The sequence below is a fragment of the Barbus barbus genome, assembly GCF_936440315.1.
Source record: "Barbus barbus genome assembly, chromosome: 38".
NCBI classification, from domain to species: domain Eukaryota; kingdom Metazoa; phylum Chordata; class Actinopteri; order Cypriniformes; family Cyprinidae; genus Barbus; species Barbus barbus.
Window position 1 is genome coordinate 21,258,972 of NC_136716.1, and position 26,228 is coordinate 21,285,199.

Genomic DNA, 26,228 nt, shown 5'->3' on the forward strand with positions numbered 1-26,228 from the left:
TCAACTTCTTTTGAGTTTTTATTTGGGAGTTCACTTTCAGGAGCCGACAGTGCCAAAATAATTAACAAAACATTCTAAATATTAGACCCCCTAAATTCCCTACCAAAATAAAGAAACAAAAATACAATTCTCTAACCTAACTGCCTAATCCAAAACAAAAATCCAAACGTTACAAAAACAAAAGATGGCGTCTGACTCCTTACTTTCCCAATCATCAGCTATTTACAGTATTTACAATAAATATTTACAGAGAGACATCAAGTTCAAAGGGATAATTCAAGATCAGAATAACACAACAGGCAAGGGTCAGGAGTAGTGTTATACAACCAACTAATATCCAAACAATCTCGCTCACAAACAATATCTCTAGGCATACAAACAGAGTCAACCAGCGACAGCATAGTTTACAAAATGGCCTCCCCCCCCCCCAAAGGAAATGCTGTCATCCTGTTTAAAAGGGAGAGAAGACCAATCAGAGGACGACATCAATGAGTCTGCAGGAACCAATCAGCAGCAACCTGGGCAGACACACACAAACCAAAACACAGCAAAACCATAGGGTCGTAACACCCCCACACATAAGAGTAAACATGTTTTACATAGTTTACAATTAACACCTAGACAGAGAATCTGCTATCACGTTGTCAGCACCCTTCTTGTAATGGATTTGCAAATTAAAGCTCTGACAGACGAGGGCCCAACGCATGAGTCTCTGGTTTTTGTTACACATTCTTTGGAGAAAAACGAGGGGATTATGGTCAGTGTATACATCAATGGGTTGTGGACTAGAACCAATATAGACTTCAAAATGCTGTAGAGCCAATAAAAGAGCCAGGGCTTCCTTTTCAATAGTACTATAGTTTACTTGATGACGATTAAATTTTTTTGAGTAGTAACATACGGGATGGTCGATTCCTTGGTCATCTTCTTGTAATAGGACAGCACCCGCCCCATTTCCACTGGCATCCACTTCAAGCTTGAAAGGCCGACTGAAGTCAGGAGCAGCTAGAACAGGAGAACTGCATAACAGACTCTTCAAAGAATTAAATGCACACTGACAGTTATCATTCCACTTGAAATTGATATCTTTGCGAAGGAGATCTGTGAGGGGTTTCACAACAACAGAAAAATTCTTACAGAAACTCCGGTAGTAACCGGTCATCCCAAGAAATCGTCTAAGATCTCTTTTGCTTTTAGGCACAGGAAAGTCAACAATGGCCTGCACTTTGGCTTCCACAGGGCGAACAGCACCATGACCAACTTCTTTGCCTAAATAAGTGATAGTAGCATGACAAAACTCACATTTTGCTAAATTAAGTGTTAGATTAGCATCTCGAAATCTGGTAAACACTTCTTCTAGAGTTTTCAAATGATCATTCCAAGTAGTCGAATAGCAGACCACATCGTCTAAGTATGCTTCACAGTTTTGTACATTAGCCAAGACGTAATTCATTAGACGTTGGAATGTCGCTGGGGCATTTTTAAGCCCAAAAGCTAAGATCTTATATTGAAGGAAAGCGTCTGATGTGGCAAATGCTGAAATCTCCGAAGCACGTTCCGTAAGTGGCACCTGCCAATAACCCTTAAGTAGATCTAGCTTTGTTACAAACTTAGCGCTGCCAATGCGATCAATGCAATCATCCATCCTGGGAAGAGGATAGGAATCTGCCTTGGTTAGTTGATTAACCTTTCGGTAATCAGTACAGAAACGTGAGGTTCCATCAGCTTTTGGGACCAACACACACGGGGAACACCAAGGACTACAACTGGGGACGGCCAAACCATTTTCAATCAAATACTGAGTTTCTTTCTTCATGATTTCTCGTTTCACAGGGTTTACCCGATAAGCATTCTGTTTAACGGGTCGATGGTCACCAACATCAATATCATGCATTAGCACATGAGTCACAGTGGGTATATCCGAGAAAAGCGATGAATACTTATCAACCAACTGTACAATTTCGTTTTGAGCTGATCGAGATAGATGAGAAAGCCTAGAACCTAGGGTTACTAAAGCTTCAGAGTTTTGAAGACGCGCACCAGAAAGACATGCACTTCCTAACCTAAGATCATCCATACTTGGAGAATAACCAGAAGAAGCTGCATTTACAGAAGCTACTACAACTGGAGTCACGGAAGTAACAGGAACACTGATAGAGTTTCTAGAATTAGAACGAGAAATATACAACTTGAGCATGTTTATGTGACAAACACGAGTCTTCCTTTTCCGATCAGGGGTCTGTACTACATAATCAGTATCATTCAACTTTTCTTCAATCACATATGGCCCGGTGAACTTTGCTTGTAGTGCAGAGCCAGGCAAAGGTAGCAAAACAAGAATTTGGTCGCCTACTTGAAATGAGCGTTGAACAGTCTTTTTATCAAATGTACCCTTCATACGGGCCTGAGAAGCTGACAAGGACTGTTGTGCTAACTTCCACACTGAATGCAAGCGCTCACGAAATGAACTTACATGATCTAGAAGACTCTTAGAAGAAAACCCTGTCAGACCTCCAGAAAGTAATTGCTCTTGCAACAATTTTAATGGACCACGAAGGGTATGTCCGAAGACTAACTCAGCCGGTGTGAAACCAAGGGATTCCTGAGTGGTGTTGCGAACAGCGAACAACAAAAGAGGAATCTGCTCATCCCAATCTTTCTCATGTTGGAGGCAGTAAGTTCGGATCATAGTTTTAAGAGTTTGGTGGAATCTTTCGAGGACACCTTGTGACTGCGGATGGTAAGCACTGGAGGTACAATGTTTAATATTCAACTCTTTCATAACCTTACGGAACAATTTCGACATAAAGTTGGATCCTTGGTCGGATTGGATGAATTTCGGAAGACCAAATGTCGTACAGAACTTCACTATGGCTTTCACGATTGTTGGAGTTCTTAGTGAACGTAGAGGAATGGCTTCAGGGAACCTAGTAGCAGAACACATCAGCGTTAACAGATACGAGTGACCAGATTTAGTTTTTGGCAAAGGACCAACACAATCAATAACTAGTTTCTGAAATGGTTCACTCATTACAGGAATGGGTTTCAAGGGAGCTGGAGAAATAATCTGGTTTGGTTTTCCAGCAACTTGACACTCATGGCACGATCGACAATACTGGCTAACAGCAGACTTCATTCCAGGCCAGAAAAAATATTTAAGAAGATTATGATAGGTCTTCTTAACACCCAAATGTCCAGACAACTCATGGTCATGCCCCATACTCAGTACATGTTCTCGATATGGCTTAGGAACAACTACTTGGAACACCGAGCTCCAATCTTGCTTTAAGTTCTCAGGCCTCCACTTACGCATTAGCACTCCGCCGTCAGTGAAGTACGCAGTGGTCTGATCAGCTATCTCAGCTTTGTCAACCGCAGAATAAAAACAGGACTTCAAAGTATCATCAGCATTTTGTGCCTCAATCAGCTGTCTCTTGTCAAATGGGAAATCGAACTTAGGTTCCAGCTTCAAATTTTGCATGGGTCTACATGCTTCCACAAACGTTTCTTCAGTACCACCAACATTCAAATTCATGAATGAATCAGAGAGATCAATCTCATTGTCGAATTTACGTGCTTGGGCACGAGTAACAACGCATGAAAGAAATACGTTTGGAAATGTTTGACTTAACACATCATTCGCAGCTACACTAGGGACTTCAGTAACCACAGGAAGACAAACAACTTTACTTCCAGCCAAATCATTTCCAAGAATTAAAGATATACCCTTCACTGGTAATTTGTTACGTACTGCCACTTTAACTGAACCAGTTACTATGTTTGAACGCAAGTACACAGTATGCAAAGGAACTCTTACAACACCAAGTTCTATTCCTTGAACTAGAACTTCTGAGTTACAACTAGACTGTGCTGAAAATGGAAGTATATCTGCCAAGATAAATGTCTGTGCAGCACCCGTATCCCGAAGAATACGTACAGGTTTAGAAATTGAATCTGATTCAGACAATGATACTACACCTTCACAAACAAACGGTTCAAAAGTAGGATCAATGGAAGGTAATGAATCAAGAGAATAAGTACGTACAAAAGCTACAGACTTTGATACATTCTGAGTCTTCCTCTGACTTTTCCTCTGTAATACAGGACAAGTAGCAATCAAATGACCTCTTTCATGACAATAAAAACATTCCCGTGACATCAGTGATAGATCAGCTGTGTGATTATCTGGGGGTACAGCATCTGCACTCTTAGAACTATAGTTGCGATTCACAGCAGTGCGATGTGATAAACGTGAGGACTGAAAAGCAACCTTGTGCGTGAGCACAAATTCATCTGCAAAAACAGCAGCTTCAGTTAAGGATGAAACTTTTTGTTCGTTGAGATAAACTACCACCTTTTCTGAAATGCAGTTTTTGAACTCTTCCATCAAAATTAGCTCTTTTAACTGCTCAAAAGTGGTAACTTTGCTCGCTACACACCATTTCTCAAACAATGTAGCCTTCTCACGTGCAAACTCCACAAACGTTTGACTGGGATTTTTCACATGAGCCCTAAATTTTTGACGGTACGCTTCCGGAACAAGTTCGTACGCTCTTAATACAGCCGCTTTAACTGAATCATAACTCATGCTTTGTTCAAGTGTCAATGCCGAACATACTTCTTGTGCTTTCCCGACAAGTTTACACTGCAACAATAAAGGCCAAATATTTCTCGGCCACTTTAACGTGGCTGCAATGCGCTCGAACACAGTGAAATACGTGTCAACTTCACGTTCTCTAAACGTAGGGACTAATGAAATTTGTTTACTAATATCAAAATCAGGACTTACCGTAGACACGGGTGACATTACAGGGCGAGAAGGAGAAGTGATTACCGGCGTCTGCACAGGAGTATTTCCCCGTAACACTGGAGACTGGAACTGCTTAGCCTGCCCGAACTTTAATTCGAGCTCCAGCTCTTTCAACCGGATATCTCGCTGTGTCTCAAGCTCCACCGCTCGGACATGCAACAGCTGACTCTGGTATTGGTTTCGGCTTAGTTCCACTTCCAGTTCTTTCAACCGGACAGCCAGTAAGGGGTCTTTTACCGGAGAAGGATTAACAGGATCCATGCGAGCCGCATCTTTGGAGTTGAATTCTGCCTCCGCAGTTTCCAAATCGTCAGATAGCGAAGTTATTGCAACACCTGTAACCACACTCTCACCAGGCAAAATGTTGTGTTTTTCAAGCTCCGTGCGCAGTGCCTCCTTAATCTCTCTCTTCAACGCCTTTCGAGGTACAACTATATCATAGAAATCTGCAATCACTAACAAATCGTCTTTACGACATTTCTCAAATTGTTCTACTGTCGGTGCGATCGTGAATTTATCGAGTTCAAATTTGGATGACATACTGATTACCGTAATTCCTCCCGTACAAAAAGAAAAATCCCAGTCAAAGAGAAACCACAACAGAATAAAATAACTCACTATCTCCCCCCGGAACAGACAAAATGGACGTGCTACTAATTTAGCAAGAAAGGACGAGCCCCCAATTTCCATGTTACGCCCCGTCTAGGGGTAGAGCACAACATGGAAAGAAAACGAGTGTGAACAGTCAACTTCTTTTGAGTTTTTATTTGGGAGTTCACTTTCAGGAGCCGACAGTGCCAAAATAATTAACAAAACATTCTAAATATTAGACCCCCTAAATTCCCTACCAAAATAAAGAAACAAAAATACAATTCTCTAACCTAACTGCCTAATCCAAAACAAAAATCCAAACGTTACAAAAACAAAAGATGGCGTCTGACTCCTTACTTTCCCAATCATCAGCTATTTACAGTATTTACAATAAATATTTACAGAGAGACATCAAGTTCAAAGGGATAATTCAAGATCAGAATAACACAACAGGCAAGGGTCAGGAGTAGTGTTATACAACCAACTAATATCCAAACAATCTCGCTCACAAACAATATCTCTAGGCATACAAACAGAGTCAACCAGCGACAGCATAGTTTACAAAATGGCCTCCCCCCCCCCCAAAGGAAATGCTGTCATCCTGTTTAAAAGGGAGAGAAGACCAATCAGAGGACGACATCAATGAGTCTGCAGGAACCAATCAGCAGCAACCTGGGCAGACACACACAAACCAAAACACAGCAAAACCATAGGGTCGTAACATAATTAATTGTGAAATGTACTGGCACCAAGTATTAGTTCAGTGTAAAATAAAATAGAAATAGAAATATCATAATAGAGGTTATAGAAATATGACAAAAGCACATAACAAAATTAATAAAACTTAAAATATATGTAAAAAAAAAAATCTAAATATGAATAAATACTATAATAGTATACATAAATTATGCTACACTGCAAATTAAGCTACAAACTGATAAACAAAATATGCAATCAAATTATTTTAACTATACACTTATCTTATGATGAACATTCAGGAGGATAACAATAAGATAATAATTGGGATGTTATGACTGATAATTAAATTCTACACATTTTTCAGGAAAAAAAAGTATGAATGACTGAATAACACTAAACATATAAATTTATACCTTATAATTATACAAGTGAATTCAGACATTGAAATATTATGATTAAATGTTTGAAAGACAATAACAAAGATGATAGCAAAACTAATGTAAAATGTAAAAATCAGCAGAAGTGAGTACAATTCAATATCCTAGATCCTTTTTAAAACAAAACAAAACACTTGACCCTCTAAAACTTGCACTCTCTAATCTATTTATATCTGCTTGTTTTTTTATTTCATAAAAAAATGACCCTCCAACACTAGCATTCTAGATTATTTTTCTATTCAATTGCCTTGTTTTATGTTGAGCAATATCCAGTATTTTACATAATTTTTTATTTTATATCCTTTAAGATACTCTCTCATTGCTTTCCATCAAATGAAGTCCAATTAAATGTGCAAACCATTTTTTTTGTCTCTGCTTGGTGCTTTATTTTAAATGCTAATGACATTTTCAGGCCCAGTGAGGGCTGCTACTTACTGGCACTACAGTAATAACATGCTGTGTCACAATATCTAGTCTCCATGGCGACTCTCAAAAACAGTCTCTGTCTCCGATCACTGAAAGCACTAATTATTTCGACTCCTTTCAAACTCGCTCACAGGAAGTAAATAAAGCATGCACACATACACAACATTGTGAGACACTCCTTACAAATATCCAACATTAAAACTGAGAGTCTGTATTTATTTGATTAAAATACAATATAAACAGTAATGTTGTGAAATACTATTGATATTTTATTTTAAAAATAACTGTTTTGCATTTGAATATATTTTACAATGTAATTTACTTCTGTGATGGCATTATTAGTCATTACTCTAGTCTTCAGTGTCACACGGTCTTTCAGAAACCATTCTAATAAACTGATTCGCTGCTCAAGAATAGTTTCTTATTAATATCTGTCGAAAACAATTGTGCTGCTTTATATTTTTTCAGGATTCATTGATGAATAGAAAGTTTATAAGTCTTTACTATCACTTTTGACCAGTTGAATGTGTCTTGAATACACAGATTTGAGCTCACTCTTTCTTCATATAGTCATTCACTATGTAGTGTATAGGGAATTAGTAAACAAGTCAGTGGTTTTGAGCAGTTCATGCATGAATGCATACTTTGCATAAAATTGTGAGTTTAACACTGATTTGACATGCTACGTTTGGCAAGCAGAGACAACATTTTTGGATTTCAATCCCCTTTAAGAGCTATGTTTCAGATTAAGTTTTAACGACGGTCTGAATGTGTTGTCAAGAAGCTACATGCATCTATTAATGCACACACACACTTCAGCATGTCCGTTAGCAGATCAGCTGTATAGCAGCAGTGAATTCTGTGCCCCGCGGTGCCCCTGCCTTCATTAAAGCTCGAAGATCTTGCAGTCGTGCTGGGCTCACAAACGTGGGGATTATGTAACTCCCAGTGAAATATGCCACCTTCAATGGAAAACCTTCTGTAGGAGTGTAATTGAAAGTCAATCCTTTTTTAAACTACTTCACCACCGCTTTGCAATTGTAATGTACACCTGCATGCTTAACTCTTATTCAAACAGCTATAGGATCAATCTTTTACATTTAAGTGTATTAAAATTTGCAAAAGCTATATATATATTTATCCTACTTTGTAGAAACTCTGACCCAAATACTGACAGCCTTCTTTTTGTACAGTCACCACTAGTTAGTGTGACACATTTTTACAGCAGCGACACAGATTGGCTTACTTCAGCACTGCTGTGCAGGAAGGCCAGATACACACATGTGTGTGTGTCTGTCAGAAACACTTTTAGGGTTTACTGGTAGCTTTTGTTATGCTAAATAAACAAATCAATGACCTGGCTGTCCTTCCTTCCCATTCCCTGGATCCCTTTACACCTACTTTAAAAAAACTGTTCATTTATTTTAGTAGTTGGCACTTTGCCATCTATATGATAGAAAGACAGAGAGAGAAAAAGATCTATCAAGTTTCCCCCACTGAGCCCTTTGAGCTGGATCTTAAATCTCATTTTCTTAATTTTCTCATTATGACTTGAGGCTCTTCCATGCCTAATACTTTTTATAGGCCTCATTTACAATCTGTGTTCTTTTTAAAGCTACTGCACATCCTGAATTTGCCTAGATCCAAGTAGTTCTTTCACCATACTTAGCCATATGTCACGTCACTTTCAAAGCAAACTATATTGAAGATGAGAAAAATTGAATAGTTTACATGGATCAAAGCCCCATGATTCTCCTTCAATCCAGATCGCCGAGATCTTTATCTATGTGTTTAATAAGACTAGTGATATTATCCCTAAGCAAATAAGTAAACGTTGGCAAGCCAAAAAAGATATGTGTACTCTATCTGAGGTATATGATTCATGGACCTGTATGATCTATTAAATGCTGTTCATTTAGTTGGAACAGTTTGGTTTTATGCTCTAGGCTAAAATAAACAGAAGCATGCAGGAATGACTGAACAGAAAAGAGCAGAAATCTGTGTAGACTTTGAAACTTTCCGTCAAACTGAAAGGAATAACTAAGTGGTTACTTGCAGTTACAGTTAAATTCATGGATACTAAGTGGCTCAAACAAAACTCAATTATTTCTAATAATTGGATGCCACTCTGGTAAACTCTGGTTAATCCTGTGATCAGTTCTTCCTCAATCCGCTCATTGCATAAACCTTGTTTCTAGGCGGAATGCTGTACCTTGACTCCCAGAAGTTGCTTAGCACCAGCCAATCAGACTGAAACTGCCATTTATCTGCTAGCTCTGCAAGTTTTGTACAATATACATCAGACGATGAGTGATCAGACTGTGGGCGGTCGTAGGTGTTCATTCCGAGACTAATCAGGCCTCCTCCCTCAAACACTTTGAACAGCATTAGCATTTTTGACATGCTGACATGCTCAGAAAAAAAGGTATAAAATTGCAGTACCCTTCAAAAGACACTAAGAATAAGCAATACTCACATTCCATTCTTCCATATTATATTTGTCCCAAATCATTGTTAAAGTGCATCATGCATAACGAGTGGATAGTGATTGTGTATTGTGCATATTTTAGCAAAATATTTGTCTTTCTCTGGCTTAAATGAAGTCATATGCTTCATATAGAGAGCTACAATAATATAGATCTTGCTTTCTCTTTTCATTTGCTGTTTTTCAAACACCGAACTTCAAACTCACCAATGCCACTTTGTTCATTCTTGAAGTGAACTTTTTCTCTTTTTGGTGATTAGAGTAATTGTTTTGGACTGCTAACTTGAATTGTATGTGATGCATGCAGTGTGCGATACCGAGATACCTGTCCTAGATGCAACCTAGCACTTCTTGTCCTGTGTGTGACCGTCTTTACAATGACAGCTCTGTATATTTTTTTCCTGGAGTGCAGGGTTTAACGGGGAAAAAGGTCATGGTTTGACTCGGACTTCCTGTTCAGTCATAGCACAGGAATGTGTGCCCAGTGAAAATGTACACACATGCTTAGTGCTGTTCCTGTCAGTGCACAGTAAGAAGCCTTTTTAATCGATAAACTCCTCTTATGTCAGCGTGTCTACATGATGCTTGTGACAGGAATAGCATCTCTGTGCATTCTCAAAGCTCATCTGCGGTGAAGACACATTGTACGGTCACTAAAAGAGTCAGTGATGGATAGAGAAATGTAAAATCAATAGAAAAAGTGAACATATGGATCAATCATCCATTCCTCCAGCCATTTCATGGCTGTCTTCCAAAACCTAGAGTGCCTTCTTGTTGTTTTACTGTCTTTAAATGAAGTATCACAACTGAAATGAGTGACTAATGAAAATTGAAGGTTTAATCTTATTTTTATACATTACTGACACTCTATCCTCCAATTTGATACTGTCAAGTGCTTTGACACAATCTGTATTGTTAAAAGCGCTATATAAATAAAGGTGACTTGACTAATTTGCAATATTCTACATTCTACAAAAAAACTCTTCAAATGAAGCACACAGGAAAACTGACTTACATTTAATTTCAAAAGTTTGTTTAGCATTTTACAAATTACACGATGCTCTAATTACATTAAAATAACACTTAGATTGGGTGAAAAGTCTAATTTGAATGTCAGTGTTTTTTTAATATACAATATAGAATGACATAATTACCATTCGGAAGCTTGCGGTCAAGAAGATTTTTTTTCTTTTTAATACTTTAATTCAGCAAGGTTGCATTAAATTGTTCAAAAGTGAGATTAAAGGCTTTGTTCATGTTAAAAAATACTGTTTTTTTACGTTCTATTCATTGAAGAATCACAGTTTCCACATAAAAAAATTAAAATAAAATAAAAAAATAAGCGGCACAACTTAATTAAAAAAAAATTTCAACAGTGATAATAAAAAAGAAATAAAGAAATGTTTATTGAACAGCAAATCAGCATATTAGAATGATTTCCGAAGGATCACGTAACACTGAAGACTGGAGCAATGGCTGCTGAAAATTCAGCTTTGTCATTACAGTAATAAATTCAATTTAAAATACATTCAAATAGAGACCAGTTTTTTAAAACTGTAATAATATTTCTGAATATTACAGTTTTTAATGTAATTTTGCTTCTTGGTAAATGCATTCTTAGTACTTCAAAAACATAAATAAATTAAAAATTATTTCTAACATTTATAGTTTATAACTTAGTATTTCGCAACACAGGGCATGGCTACTATACCTAAATATATTTATAATCAACATTTCTCTGCTGTATTAGATAGGATTTTGTTTCCCACTAAGCTTGCCACAGTGAATTATGGGATTTGCCTTCATGAAGGATACATGCAATGCTTCTTCTATCCAAAAGGTATCTTGTAAGGCATAAAAATACCACCAGAGCCGTTTTTTCTCTCTCTCAATCCATCTACTCACTGCCATTCCAGCATTGACACTCTCTCCCTCTGATCCTCTCTATGTCTGTGGTGGGAACCAGCAGCTGGGCTCTTGGGAGTCTAAATGCCTTATTCCTTGTCTGATCCTGCTAGACACCCACCACATCATCTCCTCTCAGATGCAGATCTCTGCATGGTTACGTGCCACTCAAGTTGCGCAACTTGGAGTAAAAACATTGCTAGGCCTCTTTTTGATGTCTTTCCACTCACTCCAATCTGGTTCGGGCCAGGAGGCTCATATCCAGAGAGGATACTAAAATTCCGAGGACAAGAACATGACATTAAAATTTAAACACACACCAGTGAAGTAGGAGATAGTAGTTGGTGGAGTTGTAACTCGGTTCCTATAAGAACTGCTGCAACATCAGGCAGCTTGATAAAATAATAATGAAGAAATAAAAGGAAGTCAATGTACTACAGAATAAAATGAGGACAAAAATCTCTGAGAGACTCTGTATTAAGAGTTTAATTCAACATTTTTCTTCATATTAGAAATGTATGCAGTTGTACTATCTCCGTTTCAGCCTCAGGCCATATCTCATTCAAATATTTGTATTATAAACATGGGCTGAAAGTTATTTGTGTCTGAATAAAAGATACTTACAGATTTCTAATTAAATCCAATGCAGCAATATCTACTGAAAATTAAACAGTTTATTAAGCAGTAATCATCATGAGTAATCGAGGAGGAAGTACAACAGATACTAATATCTCTAAACACCTGATGTGTATATATTCTTTAGGAATTGATCAAGCAATTTAACTTAAATTAATAGTTCACCCAAATTTTTATTTGCTGAAAGTTCACACACCCTCAGGCTATCCGATATGTGATGAGTTTTTCTTCATAAGAAAAGATTTAGAGAAATTGCTCACCAATGGATCCTCTGCAGTGAATGGGTGCCGGCAGAACTAGAGTCCAAACAGCTGATAAAACAACACAAGTAAACTCCAGTCCATCAATTAACATATTGTCAAGAGAAAAGCTGTGTGTTTGTAAAAAATAAATAATTTTATAAAGATGTTTTTAAATTTAAACCATCGCTTCAAAATATCAGTTCGTAATAACACTGTTATTACTAAATCCATCCCATGCTGTCTTCTTACATCAAAATGTTTAGAGCTGTTTTGAAATGTTTTTGCATGTTAATGTGCAATCGGTGCATATTTCTCTCCTGATTCTCCTTTTTGACTGGAGAAAGCTTTATTATATACAGTATACAGGAGATATATATGAGGCAATTTTAGCTGGAAACAACTGTTTGAAGGTAAAAACATCGTAATAAAATGATCTATTTCCTACAGTCATGCAGCTTTTCACTTCAGAAGATATATGGTCTGGAATCATGTGGATTACTTGTGGATTATTCTGATGTTTTATCAACAGTTCTCTCAGAACTCTAAGTCTTTTTTTTCTTTTTATTTACCTACACAAACACTGATAGCAGTGAAAAATATATAGCTACACACATACAGGAGAAGAAAAAGAGAGGGGAAAAAAACAAAAAAACATGTGGAACAAATAACAAACACACTTATTCTGACGGCACCCATTCACTGGTGAACTAATGCTGGTGTAATGCTAAATTTCTCCAAATCTGTTAAAATGAAGAAACAAATTCATCTACATCTTGGATGACCAGAGAGTGAATAATTTTTATCAATATTTTTAGTGTTCACAACCAATTTTGCTTCTGTAAGGTGATGTATTTGAGAAAAGTATGATGTAATTTGGAATAAAAGTAGCATAAAATTGCTCAATACCTCACGTTATCATTAGGAATTTACTGAATTATGAAAAAAATTATTTCTAAACAAAAGTTGGTTGAAAGGGTGGTGACAAAAAAAGAAAGACTATAAAGACAAACATTTATTTTCTCCAGAATAACGTGCACCAATGAATTATCCAGGTAAATCCAGGACCATGTACAAAGTGCAGATTATTTTTTAAGCTTTGCAAAAAAAAAAATAATAATAATAATTGTAAAAGATGGAACCAACTACATTGGGTCGAACATCAAAAATTGCAAAAAGTGCTGTTTCTCTTTTCAAAGAGGCAATTAGCAATGGACTCTGAATGGAACAGCAGCAGAAAGTGTCAGGGAGAAGATATTAAAGAAAGAAATTATGTTTTTACCTCAAGAAACCTTGACTAACATTTTAAGTGACGAGTTATCAAAAAGCAAACAAACCACAGAGCTGAAATGCCCAATACAATAGTAACCAACACACTCATCAGCCACTAGAAATATCCCAAATGATAATATTACAATGGCGACTACTGCATGAAAGGTCTTTAAGCTACCTGGTGGAGAATGACAGTTCATTTCAAGTAAAATGAGAATTTTTGCTTCCTCTCTGAATAACGGATCTACAAGACCAGTGCCTCTAATTCCTTCAAAGCCGGAATTGGTCTTCCTGCTGTCACTGTGGTTATAGATGGCCACAGTGTGATTATGCATTGAGAACCGAAAGCTCAAGTGTGCTGTCACTGTGCCATGGATGCAGAAGAGCAGTTGCCATGGAGACAGCAAGACTACATATGTTTCATAAATTTCAATGCATATCACATGATGTGGGCTTTGAAGGTCAGGGCTCAATTATCCATAAATAGCAGGTTCAGTTCTGTCGGGTTTGGGTTTTTTGACTAGCAGCAGTGAAGCACATCTAGAATTTTCCAGCCTCTGTGATCAGAATGGCAGCTTTATATAACCTACAGTTCCTTCAGTTTACCAGAGCATGTGCTTCACATGTAACAGCAAAGAGTGCGGTCTGTCTGATAGCATTCTCAGCATTTTTTCTATTCAAAATGTTTCATTACAAATTATATTATTAGTATAATAATAAAACTTCAATTAATGTCCTATTTTTTTAAAATGTTAAAAATACTCAAACTATTTATTTCCAGATATATCATCAGTATATATATATATACTGTATGTGTGTGTGTGTGTGTGTATATATATACATACAGTAGCTTATATACACTGAAACAAATGAAACAAATAGACATATTACAATAACACTGCATTCTATAATAATAATAATTCAAATAATATTCCTACTAAATTATCCTATATATATATGTAATATGTCTATTTGTTCAAGACAGTAATATGTCTATTTGTAATATGTATTATTTGTTTATTCTTGTTTGTTTCCGTACTATTTTTGTGTGTATAACAGTGTAATACTAAATTCAAAGTAGTCTTGACCAACATAATAAACGGACTTCAGGGATAAAATACAATGCTAAAAGTGTATAAAATATGGCTACTTTAAATAACTGCCAGCCTCAACATCCTCATTTGGCCTCCTAATAAACTAGAGATGATAAATAACCCTTAATTGCCCAGGGTGACAGAAGTGACAGAGGTGATTCAGTATCCGGTGAATGAATCCTCCAGGCCAAGCCAATCAGAGTTTGATTAATGAGTCTGAAATTATGGGATGGTGTGACATCTGTGGCACATGTTGCTATGGAAATAGAGTGATGAGCATCTGCTGTGTAAACTCACCAGCAACGCTTCTGTCTTACACTTCTTGATCACACTCAAAAGCAAATGCTGTGAGACAGAAAAATACTAATGGCCACTTACATGTGTTTTCATTACAAGTACACTCGCATGCTTTAATCGCATACAGTGCATTAATACAGGGTCTTTCCTAGTCACAGAAATCATTAGAAATATTACACTGGCTGCCAAGATGTAAAATGGCAGTTAATAGACACTTAGGTACACAAATAGGGTTCGGTGTCCCATTACATTTTTTAAGCATTAGATTTGACAAGGATATTATGTAATTATGTAATGAAATAAATAATATATTACCTAGCATAAAAAGTAGTTTTAAAAATATCTGTACACTGTCTGTATCTACAAATAAAATCACAAGATTAACATCCTTATTTGATACAATATGTTAAAATGGCATGTACAGGGATTCAATGTAGTAAAACCATTTTTAATTATAAACAAATAAAAGAAATTGAAACACCAAAAATAACTAAATGTTTATATGTGTCCCGAAATAATTTTCTCTCTTTTAAAAACAAGCAAACAAACAAACAACAATAACAATAATAATAGTCCTTAAAATTGAGACACCCACAAATTATTTGGACAAGAAGTTACGTTTTTCTTTTTTCTTTCCTTTCCTTTTCACAAACATTGTTTTGACTGCACATCAAGGTTAACTTTTTAACCCTTAAGTCATTGTAAAGTAATAATAATAATAAATAAATTAAAAGTCTGGAAAAAGATTAATTCTAATGTGTGGAAAGTGTCAGTAGGAGGAAATAAACCAATTAACTTCAATCCTGAAAGCCTGAAACACACTTCTGTGGAATGTTATTTCTCCAAATCTATTGTTCTTCCAGACGCTTTCAAGAAAACCTTCAATCAGTTAGGGTTTTCCTGCATCTCATTCAGTAGCTGTATGTATTCTACAAGATGCATTGAGATTGCCAGCAAAAGAAGAGAGCGAACAATCATAATGGATTCTATATTGAGCTTTCATCTTAGCCTTGCTGTTCTTCAACACGTTAATATATATGAGATGGGAACAACATAACGGCCTCTGTGTCTCTCTCTGGAACTCTCCATGGTGCTGATGTGCAGAAGTAGAAGTGCAATAAAAGCCTGCTACATACAGTATACTTCACTAAAATACAGAATAGTATAATACAGGTATACAGGACACTATGGTACCATTTCAAAGCCCAATCTAACCTTTGGGTACAAACTCAGCCAATTTGTCATTTTTGACTTAAATTACTCTTACAGTCAAACTTCTCATCTCAACAGTCTGCCCTTTCAGCATTTTGTTCTACCTTGTGTGAGTGATTTTGCTGTGCAATCGATCTGTATTTTCTGGGTCACTGCAGCCTGCAGTGAGTGTGACAGCAAGCAACTTTTCTCAAGCAGACACTGAAGACTATCGGCGCTTTTAATGTGTGACGCCCTGTAGGCCTAGAGAGAGAGACAAACAGTAGCAGGAGGTGCTTACAGAGAGGTCATGGCCCATTTAGAGCGATTCATTTAATATGTTTGCAAAACTGCTGCCAGTTTCATCAATGAAGTGCATTAGTTGTAGCAACATCTGCCTTAAACATAGATAACAGAAATAATCCCTTAAATACATGAAGGGATTTGCAAAGCCCTCTTAACATTCTGTGCATACAATACAATTATGCAAACAAATGAATACATTTTTGGCACTTTCTGTGGATCACAAATGGCCCAAAATGATTTATCACTGGGATACTATCAAGAATAGAAAAATCTTTGTCGTAAATATTACTAATGGTAAATATTATTTATTGTTTATAAAAAAGATAGTCCTTTAACATGAATAAATGCCACCGTTGGGACCATCAATGCTACACCATCTGTAGCATTTTAATCATTTAAATTAATTAATAATTGTATTTATCATTTAAATATAATTGAACATCCAATTGATAATAATTTTGTTATAATCTACTTTATTTTAAATTGTTATGAAAAAATAAAAATATATATCTTATTTAAAAAAAATGTAAAATAATAAAAAAATCTGTTGATATCAAATATCAAGTCCAAAGTAGTCTTAAGAGTCACCCATCATCATATGATTCATCAATGATTTTTTAAATGAAGCTTCTGGCTATAAAATGGCTGAAAAGTGACTAATGGCTATGCCACTTTCACTTTTTTATTCTTTTTTGGAGATTATACTGCATCTCACAGGGAAAAACTTGGGTACTTCAGTGCTGTTCTAGGTCACAATTTTCATTTTCTCTCACACTGAAGAGCTCCGCTTTGGGCATTATTGCAAGTCCCTAAAATAGGGCCTTGTTTTCTCAAAGCTTTGATAATATAGTTTGATTTAGTGCAGGAAAAGCATTCAAATTTACTGGACACACACACAACAAGCAGATTAGAAAATTCTCCCTTGAGTCTGAGATGCATACTTCTGTTGTTTTTCTAGGGAATTTCAAAGTCAAAGCAAACATACCTCTTATTTTTTATTAGAATTTATAACATTGCACTGGACTGGCATAGACCGTCAACAATATATAAAAGCCAAGACAACACAACCAATATTGGTTGAAATCATATCCATTATGAAGAGCCTTGATTAATAAAGAGTTCAATACAAAGAGCAAGGAACATAATATCATTCAGACTCCATCACTGGGAGTGGCATCTATTAGCGGATGCCATATTTTTTGGAGAGGAGAGAGACGATGGACTGCTCTTTTCTAACTGCACTAGACTTCTTCTTTCCATCAGGATCAATTATCTTCCACCATCCCCTGCACTCCTACATACTCGTATTCTCTTACTACAAAAACACACACACATGCACAAATGCAATGGCACAGGCCATTAGCACCAATCATGGCAGCTTGTTTGTAACTGAACCTGAAAGAACAAACGACAGTGCTTGGAGCCAAAGAGTAGGTGCTGAGAGCTTTACTTAGAATAGAACTGATGGGAGCAAATGTATCATGAAAATAACAGAGCTCACTGAAGCATGTGGACACCCCCTTCTAATTAGTGCCTTTTGCTTTTTCAGCTACATGTATAACGAATAGGTACATAAAATCAAGCAAACAGCCATGCAACAACTCATATAGAGCAACATTAAAAGAAAAAAAAAGAAAAAATTAGTTATTGAGATGTTTTAATATTTTTGAAAGAAGTCTATTATGCTCACCAAGGTTGCATTTTAATAATCAAAAATACAATAAAAACAGTAATATTGTAAAATATTTTATATTTAAGCTGTTTTCTGGAATCATTTATTCCTGTGATGGCAATGCTGAATTTTCAGCAGCCATTACTCCAGTTTTCAGTGTCACATGATCCTTCAGAAGAAACAAAAAAATCAAGAAACATTTATTCGTATCAATGATCAAAACCATTATTTTTGTGGAAACTGTGATGCATTTTTTTCAGCATTCTTTGATGAATATAAAGTCGAAAAGAACAGCATTTATTTGAAATAGAAATCTTAACAATATAAATGTCTTTATTGTCTAATTTTATGTATTCTAGCTGAATAAAAGTATTACTTTCCATCAAAAACACCAATATTTTAAACAGTACACTAAATCCAGTAAACCATAAATAAATCAAAATTGCATAAAAACCATAGTGCCGCTCACCTCTCACCAGCTTGTTTACATTATACCCGATGCCTTTTCACTGCCCTTCACCATTACTTGTGCATCATGTAACCACTATGTCCTTCATAAACACATCTGAGCACAAAATATCCTCTCTTCTCAGTCTCAACCAGACACATCTTATACAAACTTTCTTTCAGACGCTTTGAAGGATTTGTCGATGCTTACAAAATCGCATTGTCATATTTCGTCTTTCCCTGTTTCTTCACTAGCACATCTCAACGTGCGTATAATCTACTATAATCCATTGTAACATGCTCTTACCGATCCTTCTCTCAGATCCTGTGTGCGAAATTCACAGGAGGGGAATAAACAGCAATTGGTCTTTTAGGAAGAGCCCAGTGCTACAGGACAGTCTGATATTCTGGCGGTCAGGAAACTTGAGCTCTGGAGGCTGGCATGGGATGGCCGCCAACACCATCAGCAATTACCCAACAAACACTGCTTCCAGAAAGATGATGTCATCATGACAATTGCCAAGCATTTCTATGGTTTCAGTTTCTATATTTCCAAGAAGCAAATTTCAACATAACCTCAGGAACGATTGTCTAACTAGAGCCGTGCTGTTCTGGATCTATTTAAAAAGTTAACAGTTTTGTTTTTAATTATCTTAAACAGCCACTAATTTTAGAATCCATTAAGATCCAGCTGTAATGATGCTCGGCGCAACATCACCATGATTCATGGTCATAACCGCTGACTTACCAAGTCATCCTGAATCATTCACCTTCTAGCTAAACAAAAACAAAGGCAATTAAAATGCAAATGATGGGGTAAAAGAAGATTTCCCAGAATTTGTCCCTAAATTTCAGCCTGAAGTGTGACAACGTTTGCATTTTAAACACACAAAATTGTGTTTCTAGAGAAAGGAGATACACTGTAAAAAAATGTATTATTTTCGAAGTTGTAAATAAAACAAAGATTACTTCAAACTTCACAATCATTACTACTTATTAATTTCACATTTAAGGGATAGTTCACCCAAAAATGAAAATTCTGCCATAAATTACTCACCCTCATGTCGTTCCAAACGCATAAGACCTTTGCTTCATCTTTGGAACACAACTAAAGATATTTATCATGAAATCCGAGAGCTTTCTAACCCTGCATAGACAGCAATGGAACTGACACGTTCAAGGCCCAAAAATGTAGTAAGGATATTGTTAAAATAGTCCATGTTACATCAGTGGTTCAACTGTTATTTAATGAAGCTACAAGAATACTTATAAGTCGTAAAGTAAAGTCGTGACGTATTGTCAAGTATGGTGACCCATACTCGAAATTGGTGCTCTGCATTTAACCCATCCAAGTGCACACACACAGCAGTGAGTAGTGAACAAATGCACACACACACACACACACACACCGTGAACACACACCTGGAGCAGTGGGCAGCCATTTATGCTGCGGCGCCCGGGGAGCAGTTGGGGGTTCGGTGCCTTGCTCAAGGGCACCTCAGTCGTGGTATTGAGGGTGGAGAGAGCGCTGGACATTCACTCCCCCCACCTACAATCCCTGCCGGCCCGAGACTCGAACCCGCAACCTTTCGATTACGAGTCCAATTCTCTAACCATTAGACCACAACTTCCCCATTATTTACTTTATTGAACAATTTCTTCTCACAAGCATGCGTTGTAGTACTGTCATGAACGTGCATCAAATTCTGACACGGAAGAGAAGAAATTGTTGAATAAAGTCATTATTTTTGCTTTCTTTGTGCACAAAAAGTATTCTCGTTGCTTCATACAATTATGTGACGGTTGAACCTCTGATGTCACATGGACTGTTTTAACGATGTCCTTAATGCCTTTCTGGTCCTTGAACATGTCAGGGTCAGAAAGCTCTCGGATTTAATCAAAAATATCTCAATTTATGTTCTGAAGTTGAACGAAGGTCTTACGGGTTTGTAACAACATGAGGGTCATTATATTAATGACATAATTTTCATTTTTGGGTGAACTATCCCTTTAATTCAATATGTTACTCACCATTACTTGATTGGTTTGTGAAATTTACTAGCAGTTTTGGAGTGAAAATTATTTCTACACCAGTTTTACATTGCAAATATTCAAGAAAATACAAATGAATCAATTTGAATCAGGCTTCAGTATCCTGGTCTGAAACAAGCCCAGCAGGACTACAAGAGCAGATTCTGTTTCCTTTATCTCCCTCTCTTCATTCCCAGACTCTCCAGGATGAGTCCTACTTCCATTCATCACTTTGACAGATAGACCTTGTTCCCCTCTTCATCACCGCTGACGGACATAATTAAATTCGTCGGAGGGGAAGAGGTCTGCGACTCCAAATTGAAACTGTATTTGTGAAAGTAAATTTGGAACATGGTGTACATATACTGAAAAGAGGCTTCGAAATAGTTAATCGAAGTATATATCATAAAATGTAATAATAAAAATGCAGAGAAACGGAATCACTGCTTAGATTCCTAAATCCAAGTCTGCAGACCCTCTTGGTAACCATAGGAACCATGTGAGGAGGCACCAAACACGAGGTAAGTCCTAATTTAGAAGGGAGGGAATACCATTCACCACTGACAACAACCCACATGATGGCTCATTTTCACACCATAGGGAGGCTTTAAAGGGTTCAAACAAAAATTGCATCATTATTTACTCGTCTTCACGTTGTTCCAAACCCATATGCTGTTATTTTGTATTCAGTGGAACAGAAAAGTACAGCTTTGTGTGAGGAACAAATGTGGTGTCTTTAGAAGTGTCATATCAGGTTGGATGTCAATGACGTCAAATGTCTCACGAATGTACATCATTGATGTCAAACTTTATCCTATGCCTTTTCTAGACAGAAACTGATCTGACAACTACACTGTAAAAAATTTACAGACCTCCCAACTCAAAATTGTCTAGTGACTGATTACATCTAAATTTTTCCATCGGTCCAATTGCAATTTCTGCTATCAATTGTGGCAACAGTCTGTTAACATTGGCTCAATGAGAAATCATTTGTTGAGCCAATGGAAAAATTGAGATATAATCAGTCACTAGAAAATTTTGAGTTGGGAGATCTGAAATTTTTTACAGTGTAAGGGAGGGCAAGATTTTTAGAAAACAAAAAGAAAAGAAATTCAGGTCTTCTTCTCACAAAACTATTGTATGAAGACTTTCAAGAGTCATATGAACAATTCCACAATGTTTTTTTTGCCCTTTCTGGAGCCTGAAAGACTATAAACTGACAATTTCCTATTTTGAGGATTCTTCACTCATAAAATGAATTAAAAAAATAATTAAAAGAAAATATAAAAAAAATAATAAAATAATTAAAATAAATAAAAAGGTTTAGAACAATGTGAGGTGTTGCAATGGAGCTTCAATTAGTGTCACCTGATATTTTATGTATTTTCTTTAGATTCATTTAAAAAAAAAAAAAACAAGCTAATTGGTAAAGTGATAAACTTAAGGATAATCAAGCATGTTTATTGCACATTCTTGCATTACATTTCAGCATTACATTGTAAAAAAATTTTTTTAGTAGTAAATACGATTATTCTAATAAGTTTTACAAGAAAATACTTTTTTGTTTTTCTACTTCAAATTTCATGTTTAATTCAATTCATTTTCCATTTCCATTTGTTTGTGAAATTTAATGAAAATAGTTTCCACACCATATTTTTCTGAATTCATTTCAAATTTTTCTTCTTAATTAAAATCTTATTTAAAACAACAACTGATCTTTAAGTGTGCCACTTTACCTGTATTCACCCTAAATAAAAGTCATGAACGATTTCAGGCCATTGTTTTGTTTTTTTGCAGCTATTTGATGTGGCTTGACCCAATTTCTGGAGCTTTCCATCTTATGAACCTTCATGATATATACCATAAGCATATTGAAGATGTAATTTGCTATTTTAAAAATGACTCTATATCTGTGTGTACTTGTCTTAAATTAGCCATTAATTCCATTAATTGACCTTGTCATGAACTGAAGTTATGCTCTTCCTCATTTACCAGTCATTATATTCTGAATTAGTTACTCACTCACTCACTCACTCACTCACTCACTCACTCACTCACTCACTCACTCACTCACTCACTCACTCACTCACTCACTCACTCACTCACTCACTCACACACACACACACACACACACACACACACACACACACACACACACACACACACACACACACACACACACACACACACACACACACACACACACCTCCCTGGAGGTTGATAGTGTCCTGCTTGTCCAATCAGAAATGGCTACCTGTGCATCAATCACCCAGTCTTACACCTCCACCTCTCACCTTTGGCATGCGAGTCAATGGACGTGTGGAGAGGTAAATTGAGTCATTTTGTTGCTTTCACCTGTGGTTTATGAACCGAAATTATAAGACAATCTTATATAAATCGTTAAAAAAAACAAAACAATACAATTATCAGTTTAGGAGTATTTCCCCCTACAAGTGCAATCATTCAAAACGCTTCTAATAGAAGATCTCATTCTAGCAGCTCTTCATATGCTGCTGAGAGGAGCATTTTGCGCATCACCACAAACAGAAGCGGGTTTTACTGAATCACATACGTGCATTAAAAACATAAAACACAGATGCATATATAAAAAAGCCTACCTGAGTCAAAATGAGAGCTCAGCGCAAAACTAGGGTTGAAAAACGACGCAGACATGACCAGCAGTGTAACAGACATGCTGAAGATAACGTGAAGTCCAGTAACGACGTCTCTGATGTTAAATAAAAGAGTTTATTTTCTGTTCAAACATGTCATTTTCTCGCTCCTCCATGCTATAGAGCCAAAACAGGGGGATAGGCAGAAAATCCACTGGTTATGCAGTGCATTATCTTATGGATGGGTTTTGCCGTGTTCATTTGAATCTTCTCTGGTCATTCTCGTGGAGAGGGTCTCTGCTGCTTCTCTGCACCAAATGAAGCGAGCGTCCTGTGGAGCATTCCTTGCGTTCCGACTGAAGGAGAAACCCAAGGCGAATTCTGGCTTTCGTTTTAATTGATTGATCTAAGCTCAAATGAAAGTGCTTGTTAAAAAGCCCGACGGGAGCTGTTCAGTGCTGAACGCCATCTTTGCTCACCTCCACAGAATCTCAGGCGGACTGCTTCTGCTGGAATCCGCTGAAGGGGAGGAGATTGCGCCACAAGCGCACTGGTGACTGACGCTAACATTAAACCAAGAAACAAAAAGAAATAAAACGCCTCTTTTATGGTACATTACAATTCACGGAACTGGTCGAGGGGTCACAACTTTTGAATGATGCGAGTCATTGGAAAACACCTGGATTCTTGCATAATTGATCATTATAAGATAAGATTTTCATTATAAGACAAGTTCGACTCTGAACTGTGATTGGATGAACCATGTTTGAAACTGACGTACAATAGCCAATAACGTGCTTATTCTGATTAATATTTAACTGCAACAGTAATTATTTATTGAATATTTGTTTTCCCCTCTAATAATGCATTTTTGTGTAATTCATAATTCAAAACACTACTACATCATATACTTTCCATACTTGGAATGATTTTGATATCATTAAACTATTCTCAACATGCAATTAAGTATTGCAGTAATTAATCCCTTAATATATTCACTAATATATTCACTTTTTAAAAAATAATATGGGTACGTCTGGTCCAACTGTGTTGAAGTCTACACAATAATAATAATAATAATAATAATTGTGCAATGGCTACAATAAATTAAATATTTGTATTATTATATACACATATATATATATACATATATATTCCCATAGTTTAAATACTATAATAATAATAATAATAAGACGAAATTAGCATGAAATGGTTTCTGAAGAGCCATGTGACACTGAAGACTGGAGTAATGGCTGGTGAAGATTTAGCTTTGCTATCACAGGAATAAATTATATTTGAAAATATATTAAAAATTTTAACTTTCAAAAAATAAGAAAAATGAAAAACAGGCTTTACTCTTGGAAAAGCACAACAGATCTTTGAAAACAACAAAGGCATAGAGGCTTACAAGAAGTATAGCACAAGATAAAAGATATAGTATCATCAAAGTCAATACGCTTCTGCAGCATTCATGTCATGTTTCCAAATCTGAAGACGCATGAACCCATATGCCCTTACACTGTGTTTGGTTGTCCTAACAGGAAGATGGTTCAGAGGCTAGAGTCATAATGTCAAGCATTGGGTTTGTCTGAGACAACATGTCACTCTGTAAGGGTTGCTGTGGAAACGCTATAGCTAGAGTGTGTTCATACAGTGCTGAGATGAATGTTAAAAGTGCCTTTCTTTATTCTCTCCCACTTTTCTTATACTCACACACACTGCTGAAATCTACCTCTGTTCACATGTCTGCAGGTGAAAAACAGAAATCCATGAATTGCTATGCTTTTTTCCCTCTCTTTTTTAGTCTTTGTGCCTTTTTATGTAGAGAACAGTAGAATAGAAACATGAAAATGGACAGAGCGAGAGAGGAGGAATGGGATCAGGACATGACCCATTCTTACTGGTTTCAAGCAACACTAATGAAGAATGTTACAGACATGATAAAAAAATTATATACAGTATATTGTCTGATCTCACCGACAATTAATGTCACAAACATATATACATATGCACACACACACACACACAAATACATACATTATATCTCATAATTCTAAGGAAGTCTGAATTTTTATTTTATCCAGCGGTGGAAATTAGGTTTCAAGAGACTTCCTTAAAAAAAAGAAAAAATCTTACTGACCCTACAATTTTGAATAGTAGTGTACATACATTGATACAATTTTTTTTTTTTTTAAACCATTTTTAATCATCTGGGAATTTAGATCAAATTTTTAAGCTCATGAGAAACTGATAAAACTGTTGGTGCATAAATGCATAGTATGTGCGTTTACTTGTTATCTAAATAATCATTCTGGCTATGAGTGCATTGGAGCTGAAACACAACCTCTTAAAGGGTGCTCAGGCAGGAGACTTCCCTCCAAAATTACATTAGTTACTGGCTAGTCACATTGACTGAGATATTAACAGTGTATAAGTGGGAGAGACCAAGAATGAAGGCAAGAGGAAGTGTGAGCATAGTTTATCCACAAGAGATTTATAAGATATCCCATAAAACCTACCAAAGCATTAGACTATACTGAATCATGAACATTTTAGCTACAAGACCCCCAGTTTAGAATCAGATGCAAATAATACCACACAAGGGGTAAAGAGCAGGTGTTTCTTAATTGATCTGAGAGTCCAGTATGGTCTTAAATATCCAGAGCAGACTAAATAGCCTCAACCACCAACAAATGCCTTCAGAAGTTAAATCTCCACCAGGGAGCCATAATCTCAGAATAATGTTAACATCAAATAATTAGACTTGAGCTCAAACAATTAAACACAACATTGGCCTCTTCTGAACCATTCACATGAGCTGAAGGGCTCGACCTTAACACAAAGCTTAACACACAACTTTCATTAAGACAACACACACCAATAACACCCACATGAGCTTAGGCCTATACAGTGTCCTTCATTGGCACCCTTGGAAAATATCAGCAAAACAAGCTGTGAAAAAAAAATGTCTACTGTTTATCATCTTGGTGTTTTATTAAAGTACCTCAATATTTCCATTGGAATGGATACCATCGCTGTGCCATGATACTGCATTAAGCAGACTGTTGCCATGCTAAT

At 36.4% G+C, this 26,228-nt stretch overlaps 1 protein-coding gene across 1 annotated transcript in view; it reads right to left on the reverse strand.

Annotated features, from left to right (window-relative positions):
• Positions 1–23,220, reverse strand: part of LOC306857591 (serine/threonine-protein kinase LMTK1-like) — a 59,339-nt gene extending 36,119 nt beyond the window's left edge. Inside the window, exon 1 of the mRNA XM_079397609.1 lies at positions 23,157–23,220. Coding sequence (XP_079253735.1) covers positions 23,157–23,211 — 55 coding nt within the window. The 5' untranslated portion in view covers positions 23,212–23,220. The remainder of the gene's footprint in view (positions 1–23,156) is intronic.
• Between the last annotated feature and the right edge of the window lie 3,008 nt (positions 23,221–26,228).